We start from the raw sequence: 18260 nt of genomic DNA on the forward strand, positions 1-18260 counted from the left end.
GCAATTGATACATAACAACGGTAATTACAAGGACTTGACGCTACACTCCAAGAATCTAGCTTAGCAGCATAGTACTTGCTAAGAATACGCGTTTGTTGCACTCAAAGTCAAATTAAACTAGACCGTATCATTATCAAAAACATTACTTTTTAAAAAAGCTTTAAGGGAAATAAAATTGACTAAATTACCCTGGAAACAAGTACACGCAGTAAGTTGTGACTAAATCGACCCAAAACATACCGAGTTCAGCTAAAATAATGCATGGTCTACTTTATTGCAGTAGTTATTAAGCAAAAAAAACCATTTGACTATTCAAACCATTTTTAAACTGAAGAAACAAGCAAAAGGGCAATTATGTTGTAGTTCCCCCTCTCCAGCAACCTCAGGCAATGTAATAAATTGGAAGTTAAAAACAAACTATAAGAAAATAATATTTATAACCTGGGCGGTTAAATAAAAGTTAAGATATTGTTTATGAATTTGAAGGGCCCCAATAATTGTCTTAATAATGGATATAAAGATTCCTTCTTTCGTATTATCATCTGTGAATGAAATGCTGACCTTTTTAGTAAATGCCTGACTGCAAACGCCAAGTGGATGACATTTTGCAGCAAAAAGCGAAAGCTAAACGAAACTCCAAAAACTATTCAGTGTCATAGAAGTGTATTTTTAAAAAGAAAATAGAACCACCAAAGGAACAATAGAGAAGGGACAACTGCCATGGGTAAGAATTGAAGGAAAAATATTCAACCGAATTACCTCCGTTGAACTCAGGAAAGCAAAAGGCACCACCAATAACAAAGAATGCACGAAAATTAACGCCGAAAATTCAGGCCAAATTGGTTAGAATCGTAACAGAAGGTGAGAGGATGAAAATCATAGATTATTTTTACTACAGTAATAAAACTGAACCACACTTAATCATGTATGGGTCTCTTGCGTCACTGCCCTATAACGGAGCTATGAGAAAAAAAGTGGATGTCAGAGCCCGGAGAGTCTCCCCTGTACTCATAGCAGAAGCCGAACCGACAGGCGCTGTCGTAGTCGAGCCCACCGCCGTCATTTGTCTCTCGCCCATGCCCACAAGCCTTTTGTTCATTTGCGAAAAAAAAGCACCTCTTCCACTTAAGCAGACACGAAATAAGTTTTTTGAAACATAAACCTCGGAACAAAAAGCAGTGAGAATGACTTGCACTAACCCAGGAAGTAAGCACACCAATTTAATTAGTAATTTATTTAGTCTAAATTGCGGAAAAATTTCTTTTGAGGTGGGTGGGTATGAAAAGAGAAGAGATGGCGTTTTCTACACTACATTTGTCCAAAGAGAGCTTCCTTGTCGTCAAAATACTTCTAATCAGTGACATTTGCGAAGGAGGCCTGTTTTGTAGGCAAAAACAAGTCAGATATTTGCACAGAGCAAGAGCCAAAAGGCTCGTACACTTGTACCAAAATTATGCAAGGCAAGAGCAGTGCAAAAGCCCGCATAGAAGATGAAATAGAAATGGAATAGCAAATTCAATCTACTCAGAGCCCATTGCATTGAGAAAAAGGGATAAACAAGATAACAAAGAAAGTGCTTCGTTTTCTTTCAAATCATACAAACGTTCAGATTCTAACATAACTATGGCCATTAAAAGCAGGAAAAGGGAAATACCTAGTCTGCTTGTGTTCTTACTTGAAACAAATCCCTGTTTTAAATTAACACAACCAAAATTAATTATGCCTTCCATGCAGTTTGTGGTCATTTAATAAAGACTGCAGATTGTACAACGGATATATTTAGAGAAAGAGAGGGAGCAGGATAAATTGACTATTTAGTAATTACACTCATAGGAGGGAATCATAAAAAATGCATGCATCGTCTACTTTTGCCTTCTACATCAGTTCTAAATCTGGCCTGGTGGAGGCGAATCGACATTTTACACACGTAGGACGATGAATGCATGTGTGTGTGCGTGTGTGTGTGTGTGTGCATTAGAAAATATAACCTGTAAACACAGTGCGCAACTGCGGAGAATGAGACACTGCTAAAGCCTTGCTGGAACGCGCCTATGCGTGCGCAAGCCTCACGTGAAAAATGTTTGCCCTACTGTTGTTAATGCTGTAAGGACAGGTAATCTTATCAGCACAGTATATATATATCATCAGTCAAAAGATATCAAGAAAAGTGAGGCTCACAATTAAACCCTTGCAGTAAAATTAAGAACAATTAAAGTGACGTGGATTATTATTTGTGGTCAATCAAAAGCGAATGACGATACAAAAATGTACAAAATGGCACCAAGTTTAAAGTAATCGTTTCTAAGACTCCAAGAGAGGTGGTACTTTTGGTCCAATTCGTCTTGAAAACAGACAATGGGAATTAGGTTGCATAAGGGGTGGGAAAGAAGAAGAAAGAGGAGGGTGGGGGAGACAATGAACCGCTTTCACAGCCACTAGTTCGAAGGTATGCTAGCAGGAGTTAAATAACTGAGCCACCAGTGTGGTGATGAGTCGGAAAGCAGGATTGTTTTGTAAAACTCAAATTATCCTTACTGAGTTAAATACCGAAGCAAAACTGATGCGAATTTCAAATTCATCAAAGTAAATTTCAGGATCTCTTTGACAGTGTCCAAATCACACTGAAAAGAAGTTTTTTAAAAAAAGCAACACATTCATTACCAAAGCCTTTCCTGACCGGTTTAAAGTAACAACAATTAGCAGTAATATTTTATTATTACATTTCCCAATAATCTATTTGCAACAGCAACTTATCATGCCACATATTTGTGACGCCGAATTCAGAAAAGAATCTTAGTCGGATCAAAACTTCTCTTGTAGTGATAAGGTGGAGATGTGTCACATTTAGGCTTCTGTTTACAAATGATGCGTCACTTCCATCTCCATCGCCTGCAACAACAAGAACAGGTGTCGCAGTCTCCCTTAGAATAAAAACTATAATGAAAGCTACGTTGGTTTTGCTAGTCAAATGACTAAACCACCTTCAAATTTAACTAGAGGGACTGCCCCTTGATGCTGTACCGGTACAAAAGAAGCATTCATCTACTAGCATCTTCACTCAGAGAGTCTCTCAGTCACCCAAACTTGGTGCACAAATGTCAATAGTGAGTTTGGGGATTTAAACCAAATCACCTTTGAGTAGGCCCAATTTTCACATAAAGATTGAAAGTCGCACAGGCATTCCCACTCTCATCTTGCACAATGAGAAAGAAACGTAACGCTACCACTACACAGTGCACATTTGCCACTGCAAGTACCCATAGGCATACAGAAGGAATCCCACAATTCCAGAAAACTTCGATTTGGGGTAAAAGTTGTATCTCAGTTACTGGCAGTCAAGCTTGAGGTAACCGAAAAGGCCAGCGATTAAAATTAGATTATGATCGAATGCAAGAGAGTATGGAGCTTCTGGTGTTTCACTCGTTCCTCGCCTTCTCACGCCAAGCCAACGATCGCCGTCATATAAGACTAATCGTCCTCCGTTGTCAGCCCACTTTACATGCGGACATGTACAGCAAGTGGAGAGCGGGAGAGAGGCAGAGTCAAAACATACCAAAATCCTTCACACAGAAGGCATAGTTACCAGTCTGCACAGTAAGATAAACAAACTGATGCGCGATGATTAAAGTATGGCTACAATCTTGCAATTTAGGAATGAAAAGTCAATCGAAATTTACGAGGGGCAAAAGGGATAATCACTCGAGAATTGCCAGTATGTTGTACAGCAAAAATCAAGTATTATCACCCATTTTAACTGCTACACTGTCGTGAAAACGGATAACAATGGAAGCAAGCGCTTCCAGAATTACCCACATTGGGTAACATCGCGCCCAAGCACATGGAGCAAAACGATCCACTACGAAGCAGTGCGATGTACTTGCAGAATCATGTTGTGCATGAGAATAAGTTCAACAAGTACAATAACCTAGATAGCAGTATTCCTCTGAGATTTACATGCTATACACTCCAGAAATGGGTTTTAACGGTGATAATGCGTAAGCGATGGTGGTGACTCCAAAGTTTTGTACAAAAGAGGTTGAACTGGGCATTAATGCGTGCGCCTATATAAGTATATGAATATGCCAATGATTTGCAGGCTCAAGTGAGCTCGTGAGTAGTTTGATGGTCAAAAGACGGAGTTGTTCAATCGTAATTTCACAAACTCTCGCCCACCCACTCATTTTCTAAACCAAGTACATTCGGATGTGCAGATTTCACCAAACTCACTTCCCTTGCTTATGATTTGATTTGATAGCGGCTGACCCCATAAAATGTTTATTAAACAGCAAAATCTATGTGTCCAATTAAATTCAATGTTGGACGAAGGGGAACCAATAGAGAGGAAGGGAACAATGCCAAAAAGAAATGTCAAAGTGGTTTTGCGCAACGAATGGGAAACGAGCCAGCATATCAACCAATCAACGTCCATTTCTACATGAACGGCGCGAAAGTAAGTCTTACGAATGTTGCAGCTGCTTACTGGTCTCGAAGAGCGCACATAAGGTTCTCAAACAATCGTGAAGCTTTTTTAAGGGCCTAACCTATGACATGCAGCTAATGTACCGATTCTGGTAAGTAGATGTCATTTCCTCCTCATCTCTTCACAGCGTCATGAGCAATTGAGATAAACCAGAGCCCGTCCTTTGTTATTTTAACAGTTTTAAATATTATGCGCATACCACAGTAGCTTATGAATATATGGAAAAGACCATGATTGGAAGAGAAAAGTGGCATCATAATTAAAATGTCTTTTTGAAGTTGCATAATTGCACGCAATAAAACGTTTTTCGCCTTTGAACTTAAAGGGGAGAAGCCACCCCACAGAAGTGAAATTAAACACATGAACATGAGTGTAAATGTGTACTCACAGTAAAGAAGGCGTTTATTCTGAAGCTTTGACTTTTGCTATAATACACCCACGCCCCCATAAGTCCTTTTACTGAGATCCTGATTACACATGAGCACCGCGGCTCAAGGGCAGCAGTAAAACCAAATTATCAAGAGTGAGGAATGCGTTGAGAGGTGACTTTGACTTTGACCGAAATCTGCATCCTACGTAACCATTCGCTAATCATTGTGAGCTATGGAAGATTTGACAAGCGTAATTACCAATTTAACAAACAAAACAACCAAGGCAGGATTTGCATTCTGGGACAAGTTTCACACTGAACGCATGAACACACCCACTGAAATACTACCATTGTACGGGAAAGGCATCGGGTGCACGCCAAGAATGCATTAATAGCAGTGCAGCATAAAACTGTCAGCAAAAGTCTTACGTCAACAAGGTCACAGTTGAAGTTCAACTGTATATCTAGCTGCGAAAATAGAAACGGTTGAAACGGCTATTTAAAACGCACTAAAAGATACGAAATACGCAAGTAAAAACACATGCAATGAAGCCCTTTTTTCAATTAGCAAAACATACATATATACATTGGGTTAAATATTTCAAATCTAAAGAACGAAAGACACAGATGCAGTATCATTCATGTGGTCCATGTTTTGTTTAATGAAGCAATCGATTGCATACATGATTGAGGTAATATGAACGTACCACAAAAGCCTGATGACAAGTGACGAGCCACTCACTGGTCGCCTTTACCATGATGTCGCGTTCCTCCCAGTAGCCAGATTGCGAGTGATCGAGAAGGTGCTGCTTGCTCATCGTCTTCATTGCATAGACTCGACGAGTGGCCTTGTGTCGAACGAGCTGAACACGACCAAAGCCCCCTTGACCGATGACTTTGACCAGTTCGAAGTCAGTGAATTTCGTCCGCTGGGAGCATATAAAGTTTGCTAATTCTGAAAATCTTGAAAAAGAGACGCCGAATCAACCTGAGAACATGACATTGGGATCACCAATTTGTTGTGTCCGCTAATATGAGCCGATTTCACCACCGTGTCCTTATAGAAACAGGAAAGGCAGTTCACGTTTGGGTGGAAATAAGGGGCCAAAACAAACGTAAACGAGGAAGAGTGGCACTAATGCAACTAATATATAGCCACCTCATGCACAAAACCGTAATCAAAATACATCGTTCAATAGCAAAATCTTAAACAAAGCAAACTATGAACACAAGAGCGGTTATAAAAGTGTTATAAACAACAAATCAAAGGGAATGCAAGCGATTAAAACATAAACTATCTCACGACACTCATATTTATTCCAATCGTATGGAATCAAATGAGAAACAATATGTTCTCACAAAAGTGCAAATTTTACAGCGGAAGGTAAATAATCCCCAATAACAAAGAAGAAACTAGACTAAAGGATAAAATGATGCATTGGCAGAATGGAATAAGTTACATTACAAACATGGGTTGTCAAGTTCAACCCAATGGCATTAACAAACCTTTGGACAAATGATTGTATAGCCCTGGAATTTTTGGCTGATTGAAAATTGCAATCCCAGACAAGGGCAGCAACAACATCCAGTACGTTCTCCACATTGCTGTTTGAATACGGATCACACAAAATCGACCTCAACGATGGCGTAGCAAAGTGATTCGCCATGCCTTAACGAGAACACGCCCAACACGAAGATCGGATCACGAAAGTTCAATTAGTCGCGCGGATCTTATAAATAAAACTATTGACGAATGGCACTGAAGTGATAACCATCGTCAATATCTACATCATTTCTCACATCACTTCATTTTTTGAAAGGCTTTTTAAAGCGCCTTAAACTTTGCAGTGAAGTTTTATAATCTAATTTTAAAACAAATTTAAGTTTATTTATGTACGTTGTTTTGTTGTATTTTTCAACATATTTGTAAAACAATAATTTCCTTGCATGCTAAATTTTTACATGTACATTTAAAGGTCAACTCTTATAAACATTCAAAGGTTTGTTGTTTATAAATGCGGTGCACTTTTGAATGGACGTCATACGCCCTCTACCTTAGCCTTATTGGCCCGATTTGATTTACAGATATTCCCTAATGACAACTTTATGGTAAGGCTCTCGAAACACGCTCTTTTGAATCGATTAGGTAGTCAGTTGGCTTGCGCACTATGATGTTTAGTTGATTGACTGCTTCTATGTGTTTGTAGGATCCGCCACAAAAGAAGGTGATTTATATTAACGAGAGAGAACTTGCCAATCTTCCAGACGGCGCTTCTGTGTATGTGCTCTCTTCGTCAAATGACTCAGCAAAGACTCAGGAACCTTTGCTACCAACACCTCCCAGCACCTCACTTCCAACGTGGGCTCTGCCTTCTCCCCTTCCTCCAGGATTCCAATTCCAGTCCTTAATCCCTCTTATTCCTCTATCTCCTTTGTCTTTCTCGACATCCTCTTCATTTTTGCTTGATTTCTGCCCTCCGCCTCTGTGCTTTCAATACCCACCACCGCCACCGAATGTCCCACTTTTTGCGCCTCCTCCGCCGCCTCCATCAGCACCTCCGAATCAGCTAGCTTTGAATCCCACGGCTCTCACTCCTTCCAGACAAACGAAGCCTTCTTGGTTTGTTTTAAAGTTCGCATTGGTTTGCGTTTAATTTGACCGTTTCGATACCCATGAATTGCATGCTTTCATAGCATCCAATTTCTAGAATTATTTTATTGTTCATTCTTCGTTTTGTCGACGTACTTATGGACTTTATTCTACTCTGTCAACAATAGTGTTTTCTTTGAATCTTTTCAGTAGGCTGTTAAAGGCCAAATTTGTACCGTGCCCTTCATCATGGTAATAGTTTTGTTAATTTTTTTTATCTTCATAGTTCTCGCGACGTTGACAATTCCTGGCGTGGAGGAGTTGTTTTTCCGAATGTTTGGTGTACGCCTGCCACTGAATTTTTCGAGGTTTTATGTGCTTCTAATTCACTTTCCAATTTAGACAATAGGAGTCTGTAAATTTGCTACGCAGCGTATGATTGAATTAGAAAATGACTTCGAAAATTACGTATTAAAACGACGGGAGAAAGCACTGGCCGGATTCCCACCTGTGAATACGGTGCGTCCACCTTTGAAAAGGTTGGGAAGTGTTGATATCGACCATGGCAATCATTTTCCCGTGTTGTCGAAGAATGGGCGTAAGCGCCCGAATACTAAAAAGTCTGGCATCTCTTCAGAACCTTCCATAGAGGTGATTAGTGTTGTGTAACTCATTCTCCTAGTTTTCGACCTCTCATTCTCATCTATCCTGGTTCATTTGTAGCTTGGTAGTGTAACACCAGACCACCTGCTAAATGTGATATCGGGCAATATGAGCTCAGCTCATCAATCAGAGGTTCTCCAGCCCCATTCTCTTGATGACAAATTAGGGCAACAAAGGGTCGAGATTTCACATAAACTTGCCCATCCGCATCGCCTGCATCCTAGCATTTGGCATAATGAACCCGGCGAGCATAACAGTGGGCCAGCATGTTCGTGCAAATCCAAGTACCGGATCGGACCTCTGCATAATCAGTTTGAAGGTGAAACGGTGCGCATCAGTCATATCTTACTTTATGTCAAATGTTCAAGCCTATTTTTTGCTATCACCGCGCTGATCTGTTGGTCTCAGGAAGTACCAAGATGTCAATTGGAGTCAAACAACCGGGATCGCTTATACCACTATCGTGTAATGGTCACCCCGACTACTAACTTTTTCGATAATAAACCCTCAGTCATTCCTTTCAACGGCAACGACTACCTCTTTGACGGCTACTCCATTTTTCTTCACTCCCCCATTGATAATGTGAGTGATTGGCTGTCTATTTCCGTCCCTAACATTCATCGATAGTCTAAAAGCATGGCCATTTCCAGCTACCTCCCTGTCAGCTTCTGCGTTTCAACTTGCTCTACGAGTTCGTTCATTTTAATGAAGAATTTCCTGAGGTGCGTTTGGAGTTTTATAGTGATTAATTTTATTTAAACACGTCTAAGAGCTTACCTATTTGTTACGCCCACTAGAATTTCACCGTGCGTGCGTTGGATATGCTTACAGAGTACGTATTTAAGGAGTTGCTGGAGTTATTGGACCTCAACTGGCGACCCCATGGTGTTGACACAGGATGTCCAGTGGTGCATCTTCTGCCACGATTCGTACGGCGATTGGAGAACTCGGGAGAGTTACTCTCCGCTGATGCCATTCTCGATTACTGGATGCGTCAGACCCAACTACCCCTCATACCAGCCAGCGACTTACCGACAATCAGACGTATGCCGAATTCCGAATGGTCTGCACACATTGATGACCTCAGGGGCACACTCGCATGGAAGCCCGGAGCTGTGAGCTCATATAGTGTTATCTTTTTTGGTGTCTGAAGACTTGACAAGGCATGCTAGTCTTGAAATAACCTTGTTATAAACACGGGGAAGCGTTATGGTGGCATGAACAGAGCGAGGGTAGTTAACTAAACAGAGTTCGCTACCAAGCTCACTCAACTTTTCTTTTTTCAAGTCGATGACACAAACTTGTGACATATGCTCTTTATCTGTTTCTGATAACTCCTGGTTGCACTGAATCGTGTTATAAAGGAAATGATTGAGTTGAAAGTGCTGAAATGAATAACACAATACAACCTCTGCTCTGTGGTGGTTCACTTTTCCTTAAGGTCGAATTGATGTGTTAAACGTCACGTATCAGTAGTGAGTACATGAGCGCCATTGGAATAAGTCTTCTCTCGTTCATTTTAAGTCTTTCTATAGCGTTCTTACAATTTTGACACGTGAATTTCTGGAAGAATTATCGAATTTTGTCTTATAATATCCTAGTAATAAGCAGGAACAGAAGCACAAACAAAGAATGCAGCTTATGGGGAGAGAGAAGCTGTAGACTATGATCAAATAGTACGTTAACCAAATTCAATGAAGTGACACTAATGATATCTTGTCATTGTTTTCTTTTTGATTGCTTAACATGAGGCTAATGGGACGTAATTTCTCCTATTCATAACCATTTCTGATACCGGTTTAAATAATTTTTTGAATCGTACTTCTGTCAGATTTTATTCGCAATATTAGTGTAGTTTAGAAGACCAAAGTCAGAAATTCCTATCATTTTCATAATTTTACTGTGCTAAATTGTTCATGTAAACTAAGCATCATTTTACCGCATCAAAAATGTGCCTTTTGTGATTTTGACCTCTTTAAGACGACGAACATTTATCAGGAGTAGGAATGACATTAATGACATCCCGAATGGTTGCGGTTCGACTGGTCTGCTTTCGGTGCTCTTGAGTGCCTTGCTAGATTTGGAGTTTTTTTCCTATGAAACATTCTCGATCATCGTTACTCGCGGCGCCACCGCTTGAACAGAATAAAGGTGCTCCTAAGATCCGGCGCTGCTGGGATAATCCTTTGCTTAACTTCCGTTTTTTTCCAGAAACCTCCTGCAGTTCGAATCGATCAACTTGACCGCCTATCGTCATATTCTTCGACCTCTTCGTCCTCGATGTCGTCTTCTTGTGCAGCCCGACTGCCTACTTTTCCTATGCTTGTACATATGACGTTTACCCCGATGAAACTAAGCCTTTCCCGTGACCCACAGTACAAATCGGTGCTTAAAAACTACCTTAAATTACTATACCTCATAGTCAATAAACCTCGTATATCGGCTGAAGATCGGAATCAACTTGCGGAATTGACTAATAAGCTCGATTCTATGGACCATTCTGGGTGAGTTGTGCATTTGTTGGTCGAATGCTACATAGAAAACCATTGGTATTCTACGGTCCTTTTCCCACAGAGTACATCGCCGTGAGATAACCGTAGAACTAAGCAGCGAGGGCTTCTACAGAACAGGAATTCGTCCCGATGTGGCCCAATTTGCCCTCAACATGGCCTCCTTTGTAACTCACGTTCGATGCATCATGTCACTCAAGTCGTTGGAGGCGCGCCTGAATTATCAATTCAAGGACAAGTCTATCCTTCATGTATCTTTCTGCTGTCATTTTCTTACCATTTGTCTGACGCGTTACCGTCGTTTTTTTTTGTTTCTTTAACAACATACCGATAGCAAGCCCTAACCCACCCGTCCTACCGCAGAACCGATTTTGGCACCAACCAGGATCATTTCCAGAACACTTTAACTAGCTGTGGTCTTCGCACTATTAAGTATGGAGACAAATTGCAGTTATATAAGAAATGGCGCAAGAAGGGTCTCTCCAAAATGATCCAGGTGATGTCTTTCATGCCAAAGCAACACGAAGAGCGATCAAAAATTTATGGAAACGAGCGTTTAGAGTTTTTAGGTGACGCTGCTATCGAAATCATCGCTAGGTAAGTGAATTTGTGGGGTAATTACTCAATAAACACGATTTTAACCTAGCTTATGTTTCCTTATAAAGATGTAGGATTTTTGTTATCCAATGAGGTCTCCTATTATCTTCATCCATTTCTGTAATAGTTTGGTACATCAATTGAACGATCAGCAGGGGTCCCTTTTGTTTCAGATTTCAATGCACCTTTCGATTGCTGTCATAACTGTCACTTGTTCTCTTTTTCCAGTATCCACCTTTTTTTCATGTTTCCTGATCTGCCTGAAGGCAACCTGGATGCATATCGTCAGGCCTTGGTACAAAATCAACATCTGGCTGACCTGGCATTGGCAAGTTTATCCTTTTTATCTCGACAACCAGGAACATGTGTGTATGATTGGCTTGAGATTGCCACGAATCAGCTAAACTTTAGGTCTTCTTCCTTTTCGGACACAAATTATTGTTGGTTACATAACTGCTTTCCCACTCAAGTAATAATATAAAAGTGTTCCATTCTTCATAGGCGTCGTATCACTTGCATAAACCATTTCCAAGCAGAAAAGTGTTCAGCTATACTTCTTAACACGAATACTTAGAGCTTGGTTAAACATGTTTCTCATTTTGTAGACTTTAGAATACATGAGCATTTTGGATATTAGTTTCATTGTCTGATGAATGTTTGTACCGGTCTGACCAAATTGCCGACAGCACTGCCTCCTAGAATCATGCTTCCTTTTAAATCTTTTTATTCTAGCGTCTTGGACTGCACAAGCACCTCTTATACACTCATAGTGTCGATTTCTGTCACGATTCGACCTACGTTTACGCCCGTTCTGACGCTTTTGAGGCCGTAATGGGTAAACTCCTGTTCTCTCTTCTAATTATCTAGCCCCTCCTGTTTCAGCATTTAGTCCCTCGTATTTTTATTTCTTCCCCCCCCCCCTCCTCTTTAGCGGCTCTCGCTCTCGATGGCGGTCTAGAGGCTGTAGATCGTATATTCGGTGCTGTTCTCTTTGGCGATTGTGAACGCATCCATCGGGTCTGGGTTCAGATTCCGCCACATCCTCTGCAAGCGGAATATCCTGATGGTGACAGAGAGTGGGTTCTCAAGGTGCCTATGTTCAAAGTTAGTTTGCGTTTCCCTTATGAAGAGGACGAACTCGTTGTTTCTTAGGTGTACAAATCGCAATATTTTTCACTTAGTCCATTTCATTCTGCATACGCATACTAGCAGCTTAATTGGTTGCTTTCGATGTAGCTTTATTAGATAAATTGGCATTGTTAATGAAAGATTGAGGCTTTTGCCGTCGCGCGGTTATTATTAACAAATATTTTACGCGCGCTACTCGCTAAATTTTAGTCAAGCGTGGTTTTCGTTCAATTAAAACTTGCAATACTGTTATTAAATGAGTGGGTGAATTTGTGGTAAGTTATCGTTTCCTCTCATTGCTTTCACACACGGGGCATCTGCTGTCAGCTTTCTGACGTTTAACCGGCCACGTCTCAAAGTTAGACGCCAGTTTGTTGAACTGCACTGGTTCCCCCTCCTTTCTTTTTATTCCACACATAAGCATGCACAAATGTTCAGTTTTGAAAACTTCATGAACGTTTGCCCTTCAGATTGCACATGATGCAGACGCGTTTGTGCAGATGCATCGCTGGGTAACATCTGTTGGGCTTGATCAACTCATGCTTTCATTTCTTTCTTGTTCCTCATACGCTGTACGCAGGTTTTATCTTGTCAGTGACTCAAAAATTCAGTGGTTTTACTTTTTAATGTCTCTTTTCGTGGCACTTCGTTTTTGTCTGGGGTTTCGTTATTTTAATTTTTCTTCACTTAGAAATTAGTTGATCTGGAAGAACGTTTGGGCATCCATTTTAAGCATTTACGCGTCCTCGCCCGTGCTCTGACTGTACGTAAAACCGGATATAATATATACACTCTGTAAGTTTCGTTTAGTAATTTAGTTGTTCAGTTTTCTTTGTTTTCATTTGAGCTTGATTCGGCAGTTTTGAGGTTATGCTGTTCTTCTAACTTCGTATATCCATACTCTCACAACTTGTGCTTGAAATGTTCTCACGCGCCGTGTTTTAAGGTCACATTGGTATATTAATTATTTAATATTAAGTTGTGTTCGTGCTTATCTGACTTATTTTGGATTTTGCAGAGGTGATAACCAGCGTCTTGAATTCCTCGGAGATTCCCTACTGAAGTACGTCACCACCGATTACCTCTATCGGCATTTTCCGCGACACCATGAGGGTCACCTGTCGTTGCTGAAGAACTCATTGGTGAACAAGTACACTCAGGCAACGGTTTGCAGTGAACTCGGTCTAGACCAGTTCATTATTCGCAGAGAGGAGAATTCTCTCACTATTTCGAGCATCCCGGAGGAAGCGACAGCTTCTGCTACTCGCAGACAGCAGAATGTGAAGAATAAGGCTGACCTACTGGAGGGTTCGTTCATAACATTTCATATCCAATCTACACTTTTGTGGATAGAGAATTAATTTTTCATTTTCTGAAATGCATATTAGCTTTTATTGGTGCTTTGTACGTGGATAAGGATATAACCTGGGTCGAGCGCTTCTGTCAAGTCTGTTTTTGGCCCCGGCTTGTGGAGTTCATTCTCAAGCAGGAGTGGAATGATCCGAAATCAAAATTGCAGCAGTGCTGCCTTACCTTCCGCTCGCTTAATGAGGATCCTGAATTGGCCCACTACAAGGTAATGTCTCGGGACCGCTTCACATAGGCTACAAGTTATGTTAAGTTTAGTGCAGAATCTGGTGTTCGTTCTTGTAGGTTTTGGAGTACGCAGGACCATCAAATGATCGTGAACACAAGGTGGGTGTTTACTTCAGGAACGTTCTCCTCGCTGTGGGCATTGGACGGTCGGTACAGAGTGCAGAGATGGATGCCGCCAAAAACGCATTGGAAGCTCATCAGGGTTAGTGATTTTTATGTTACTGGTAGTGTGACTGCACCCTTGATCGTCAGTATTATGCTTTACAACCTCTGTGTCCTGTAGAAGCCTTCAAACAGCTGAACTTTCAACGCGCTGTCATACACAAGCGATACCGACAACCGTACATTGCCAAGATGTTAAATAAGCTTGAAAGTTGGGACGAGTCTTTGGTGGATAAATTTGTCGGTGATGTACCCGAAGATGGTCGAGAAGGTACGGCCACATCGGAGTTGGTGCCGAAGCGCAAACGGTGTGAAAGTTCTAAAGAAGGTGATGAAGATATCAATGTACGAGGAATCACGGATTCTGATATGGAGTTGGAGGATGGATCTCCATGACTATGAATCCTACACTTAATCTTACATTGTTGCATTTTTAAATGATCATTAGGCATCACTATATTTGGTGCTGTGTGGAATAAGTGGTATAGGACTTGTTATAAGAAGAATTTATGATTTTTATGACAATAAATGACTACTAGAATATCATTAACACTGAAGCTCTGGTCAATGGTGTAGCTCGACTCTGAGGCTCACCGATTCGATGCATGAATTAGAAACCAAAACCTCAGCTTATTATCAAGGGTAAGAACTCTATGCAAACGGGCGTAGGTAGTGTGAGTTGCGTTTTTTGGTGCTTTCATTTCCTATGTTTAGAGTTGGCAAATAATAAAATTAACAATATCGTTTAGTGAGAAGCAACCACAATCTGCTATCACGGATGGTTGATTTGCTGAGTGGGCACCTTGGTCAGCATGGGTCGAACTCCCGTTCTGTCGTCCAACTGTAATAGGCTTGTTGCCTGCTTACCTCTCGGATTTGGTGACGGGGCGATCTGGCCTCCAAGCCGTGCCTTTTTGTACGTTGACAACACATTCTGCCCAAGTACCTCGTCTTCTCTCGTCTCCGGGGTGGTCTCGAGGTGCTACATTGGTGAGAGTGGAAGGCAAATTTGACCCTAAGGAACAAGTATCTTGATCTCTACTGCTGGGTGAAAAGCCTTAGGGTGACAGGAGAGGCGTGTGTGCTGCGAACGGAAGAATGTGACGACCCGTGAAAAAAGGAAGGAAACAATGTGTACCTTCGACAAGTGTTCCAGTTCCGTGTTCTGCACGAATGCCATTGGCAACCTCAGTGACGTCAGCTGTAAAACGTCTGAAAAGATCCGTTATGGAGCTGTAAATCGTGGGTGGAACCCAGCTAGATAGGGCTTGACAGCACTGAAGTGAGAACAAGGTGGCAAGGGGGAATGGACGCGAAACCCCACGCCTACGAAACCAATATTAAACACCATCCCTTGTTATAGGACCCCGCTTTCGGATCACTGCCTCCACTGCTAGCGGTGGCTAAGTTTAATGGCTAGCAAAGTACAGGTCCCAAATTGGTGATATCTCCAAATCTAGCAGAACTGCCAAAATGGATGTGATTTCGCGGTCTGACATCGTCTCGTTTGCACGCAATTTGAATAACTGCTACGGTTATTTCGTGAGTGCTTCTCTTGCACCACCGACTACATTGTTATGGCTAGCGCAGAAGGTCGACCAGGAGGCGAGATGGGGACGGCGCCTAAAGAAGGGAATGGCCATGCAATAATCTGATGCTTGTTTAACTCTCGGTTTTGGTAGCGGTCCAATCAGGGGCTCTGGCATTGCACCTCCACCGGTCGGTCTGGCCTCCTCAGCATGCCGGTAGCCCCAGGCATACAGGGCGTCGACAATATTGTTGTCTCAACCTTCAGGAATGTAGCGTTCCGGGACTCCCTGAAGATGAAAGAAGACAAAATACTCGGGCAAAATATGTATTCAGCGCAGAGAAGGTGTCTGGGCTATTGGCATGGCCCAAAAGACCAGCCCACCCAGCGAGGTACAAGGGGGCTAATTCAAAGTACAAAAGTGGCGCATCAACAATGCAGAGGGATAGGCCACTATCGTGCTACAGGAAAGCCTCAAAGGGTTGCACTATTTCCTATGTCAATTCATTGAACACAATGACCGATTAGCAGGTGTAAGTATAACACAGTTAGGAATAATTTAAAAAGCATCAAATTAGGACTAAATCTATCTGACTGAATGCTAAGAAAGGGCCAGATACTCTTTGTTAAGCTTTTATGTATCTAAGACTCCACAGTTTATGTAAGGGCAGTTTAATTACCAATCTTGATAAAGATTTCCATGCAGCTATTCTCAGAATTCTACGTCCTACTATGCTTCAGACTGCTTTAAAATTCTACAAATACGCAATCTAACAGCGTGTAAGAGAGACTTGAAAGTAAATAACCCTTTTCTAGCGTAAATTTTTTTACAAGATCTCGGCGAAGTAAGTGCTCAAATTTAATATCTTCTTATTAAAGCTAATGCTGTGACCAATCCCTTTCTTTGTTTACATGCACTTGGGTTTAATCAATGAAATGGGCGAAAGTAGCTCTGGCTTGTCATTGGTCGATTTTAGTGGGCATTTATTTCTTTTTCCTGGAAATCTAATGCCGTTATTTCTGTAGTCCATGTTGATTTATTTTCAAGCCACCCTGATTTTCATAAGCATCATAGGTTTGTTACACAATCTAATAAAAATATTTCCAGAAACATGCAATTCAGAAGTATGTGCTAACGCTAATGATGTTTCGCGATGTCATAAGAAAACTTTGGCATTCGAAGCCATTGCCGATTTGCATAGTCAATTGGACGGGGACAGTAGTGGTGGCATCGACGTATCGGAAGCCTCGCTTGTGAGTTAAATCCATTTTCACGTTTAACTAGCAAAAGCCTTCCTCTGCTTACGACGTCCTTTCCTTTCAAGCTGAAATAATGGTTAGTTCCAGACTTCGGATGATTATTTTTTTTTAACCTGGAATGCTGCTTTGTTCTCCTGTTTTCATATGTTTATGTTGCTGCACTACATGGTAAACATTCTTTTTTGTACTGTTCCATATTTTAATCAAAGGTGATTCCAAATACTAAATTTTGCTAGATTTGTATTCTTAACGCAATGTTAATTTATCCTTAACTTTTAAACAAATTGCATTATTACTAAGGGAGACTTGTTTGCTCGGTGTCGCTTTCCTCATGAAATAAAGGAGAGTTAGGTTTCTTTTATCTCCCTTGGTCTTGATTTGTAGTGCATAATAGTGTATTTCCCTGTTATCATAAAGGTGTTATTGTTGCTCATATTGGTGAAGCACTTTCCTCTTTGTAGTGGAAGAGATACGTTCTTGGACACTAATGATCCTTTGGCTTCTAGGAAAATGTTTTATGGAAAAACTTTCCATCTTGATTACCAAATTTCTGCTTTTTAGGCTTTCTCGAAGGCTTTTGATTTAGTCTTATTATAAGTGGGCTAGATGCAACTTCCGGTTTTGTACTACAGAACATTTAAAATTTTCCAAATCCCAATCTATGGTGGCATTGATTCACTGGATCATTATATCGATCCTCTGTTGAACAGCTAAGTACCACTTCCTTCCTGTATGCCAGAAAAAATTAGTTTTCGGCCGCTCATATCTCGTAAATATTACATTTTGACGTCTTTATCAACGTTATACCAGGTTCTAGAGCATAAAGTTTGGAGTCAGATTCTCACTACGAAGCCGTGATCATGCTCCTTGTTTTCGGAATTGCTGGGATTTTGGATCGCCAGATTCATTCCTCGAAACTTCTGATAAATTAGATTGGGTTTCAAATTGTTGCCTATTATTAATGAAACCATCTCGTAGTTTCTTCAGAAATTAATATTTCATGCTCTTTTTCAGTTTCTGGGCGACAAACTCAGCTATCCAGTCGATCAGTTCAACCAAAGAGACCTCAGTCAAGAAGATGGTATCATAAGTCTTCTTGACTTGTGGGTAGCCTGGCGCAAGAATCCCGGTAGGTAAACCTGAAATACGCATAACACTTGTTTTAAACGGACTTCGGCATTTGTAAGGTGGTTTTTTTGACTGGGTTTTGGAATTTGTGCACATATGGTACTCCATCCTATTAGTGTTGAGCAGTGTATTGGCATTATCGAATCATATTTCTTACCTCTATTTTCTGCTCCTACTTTCATCTGCGGTCCTTAATATATTGCCTGATTCATCTTACTTCCTTGATTGAATGTGTTCTGTCTTTTAAC

The 18260-nt window shown here is 41.0% G+C and overlaps 2 protein-coding genes across 2 annotated transcripts in view; both read left to right on the plus strand. All coding sequences in view use genetic code 11, as the record gives it.

Moving 5' to 3' along the window:
* Positions 1-5569: 5569 nt before the first annotated feature.
* Positions 5570-14492, plus strand: EGR_03488 (Ribonuclease 3; the record flags this gene model as incomplete). The annotated part of the gene is made up of 19 exons (XM_024492737.1): positions 5570-5761; positions 7058-7470; positions 7727-7808; positions 7843-8091; positions 8164-8430; positions 8512-8685; positions 8769-8825; positions 8901-9218; positions 10315-10607; positions 10678-10864; positions 10948-11210; positions 11439-11505; positions 11943-12045; positions 12142-12314; positions 13030-13133; positions 13357-13646; positions 13727-13914; positions 13992-14136; positions 14218-14492. The coding sequence occupies 19 exons, from the start codon at positions 5570-5572 to the stop codon at positions 14490-14492; spliced, it is 3840 nt and encodes a 1279-aa protein (XP_024352870.1).
* A 205-nt stretch (positions 14493-14697) lies between these two features.
* Positions 14698-18260, plus strand: part of EGR_03489 (Stromal interaction molecule) — a gene marked incomplete at both ends in the record, with an annotated part of 4208 nt that continues 645 nt past the window's right edge. The window contains 4 exons of the mRNA XM_024492738.1: positions 14698-14738; positions 14813-14877; positions 16733-16878; positions 17899-18017. Coding sequence (XP_024352871.1) covers positions 14698-14738; positions 14813-14877; positions 16733-16878; positions 17899-18017 — 371 coding nt within the window. The remainder of the gene's footprint in view (positions 14739-14812; positions 14878-16732; positions 16879-17898; positions 18018-18260) is intronic.

The sequence above is a fragment of the Echinococcus granulosus genome (assembly GCF_000524195.1).
Source record: "Echinococcus granulosus chromosome Unknown EG_S00018, whole genome shotgun sequence".
Lineage (NCBI taxonomy): Eukaryota > Metazoa > Platyhelminthes > Cestoda > Cyclophyllidea > Taeniidae > Echinococcus > Echinococcus granulosus.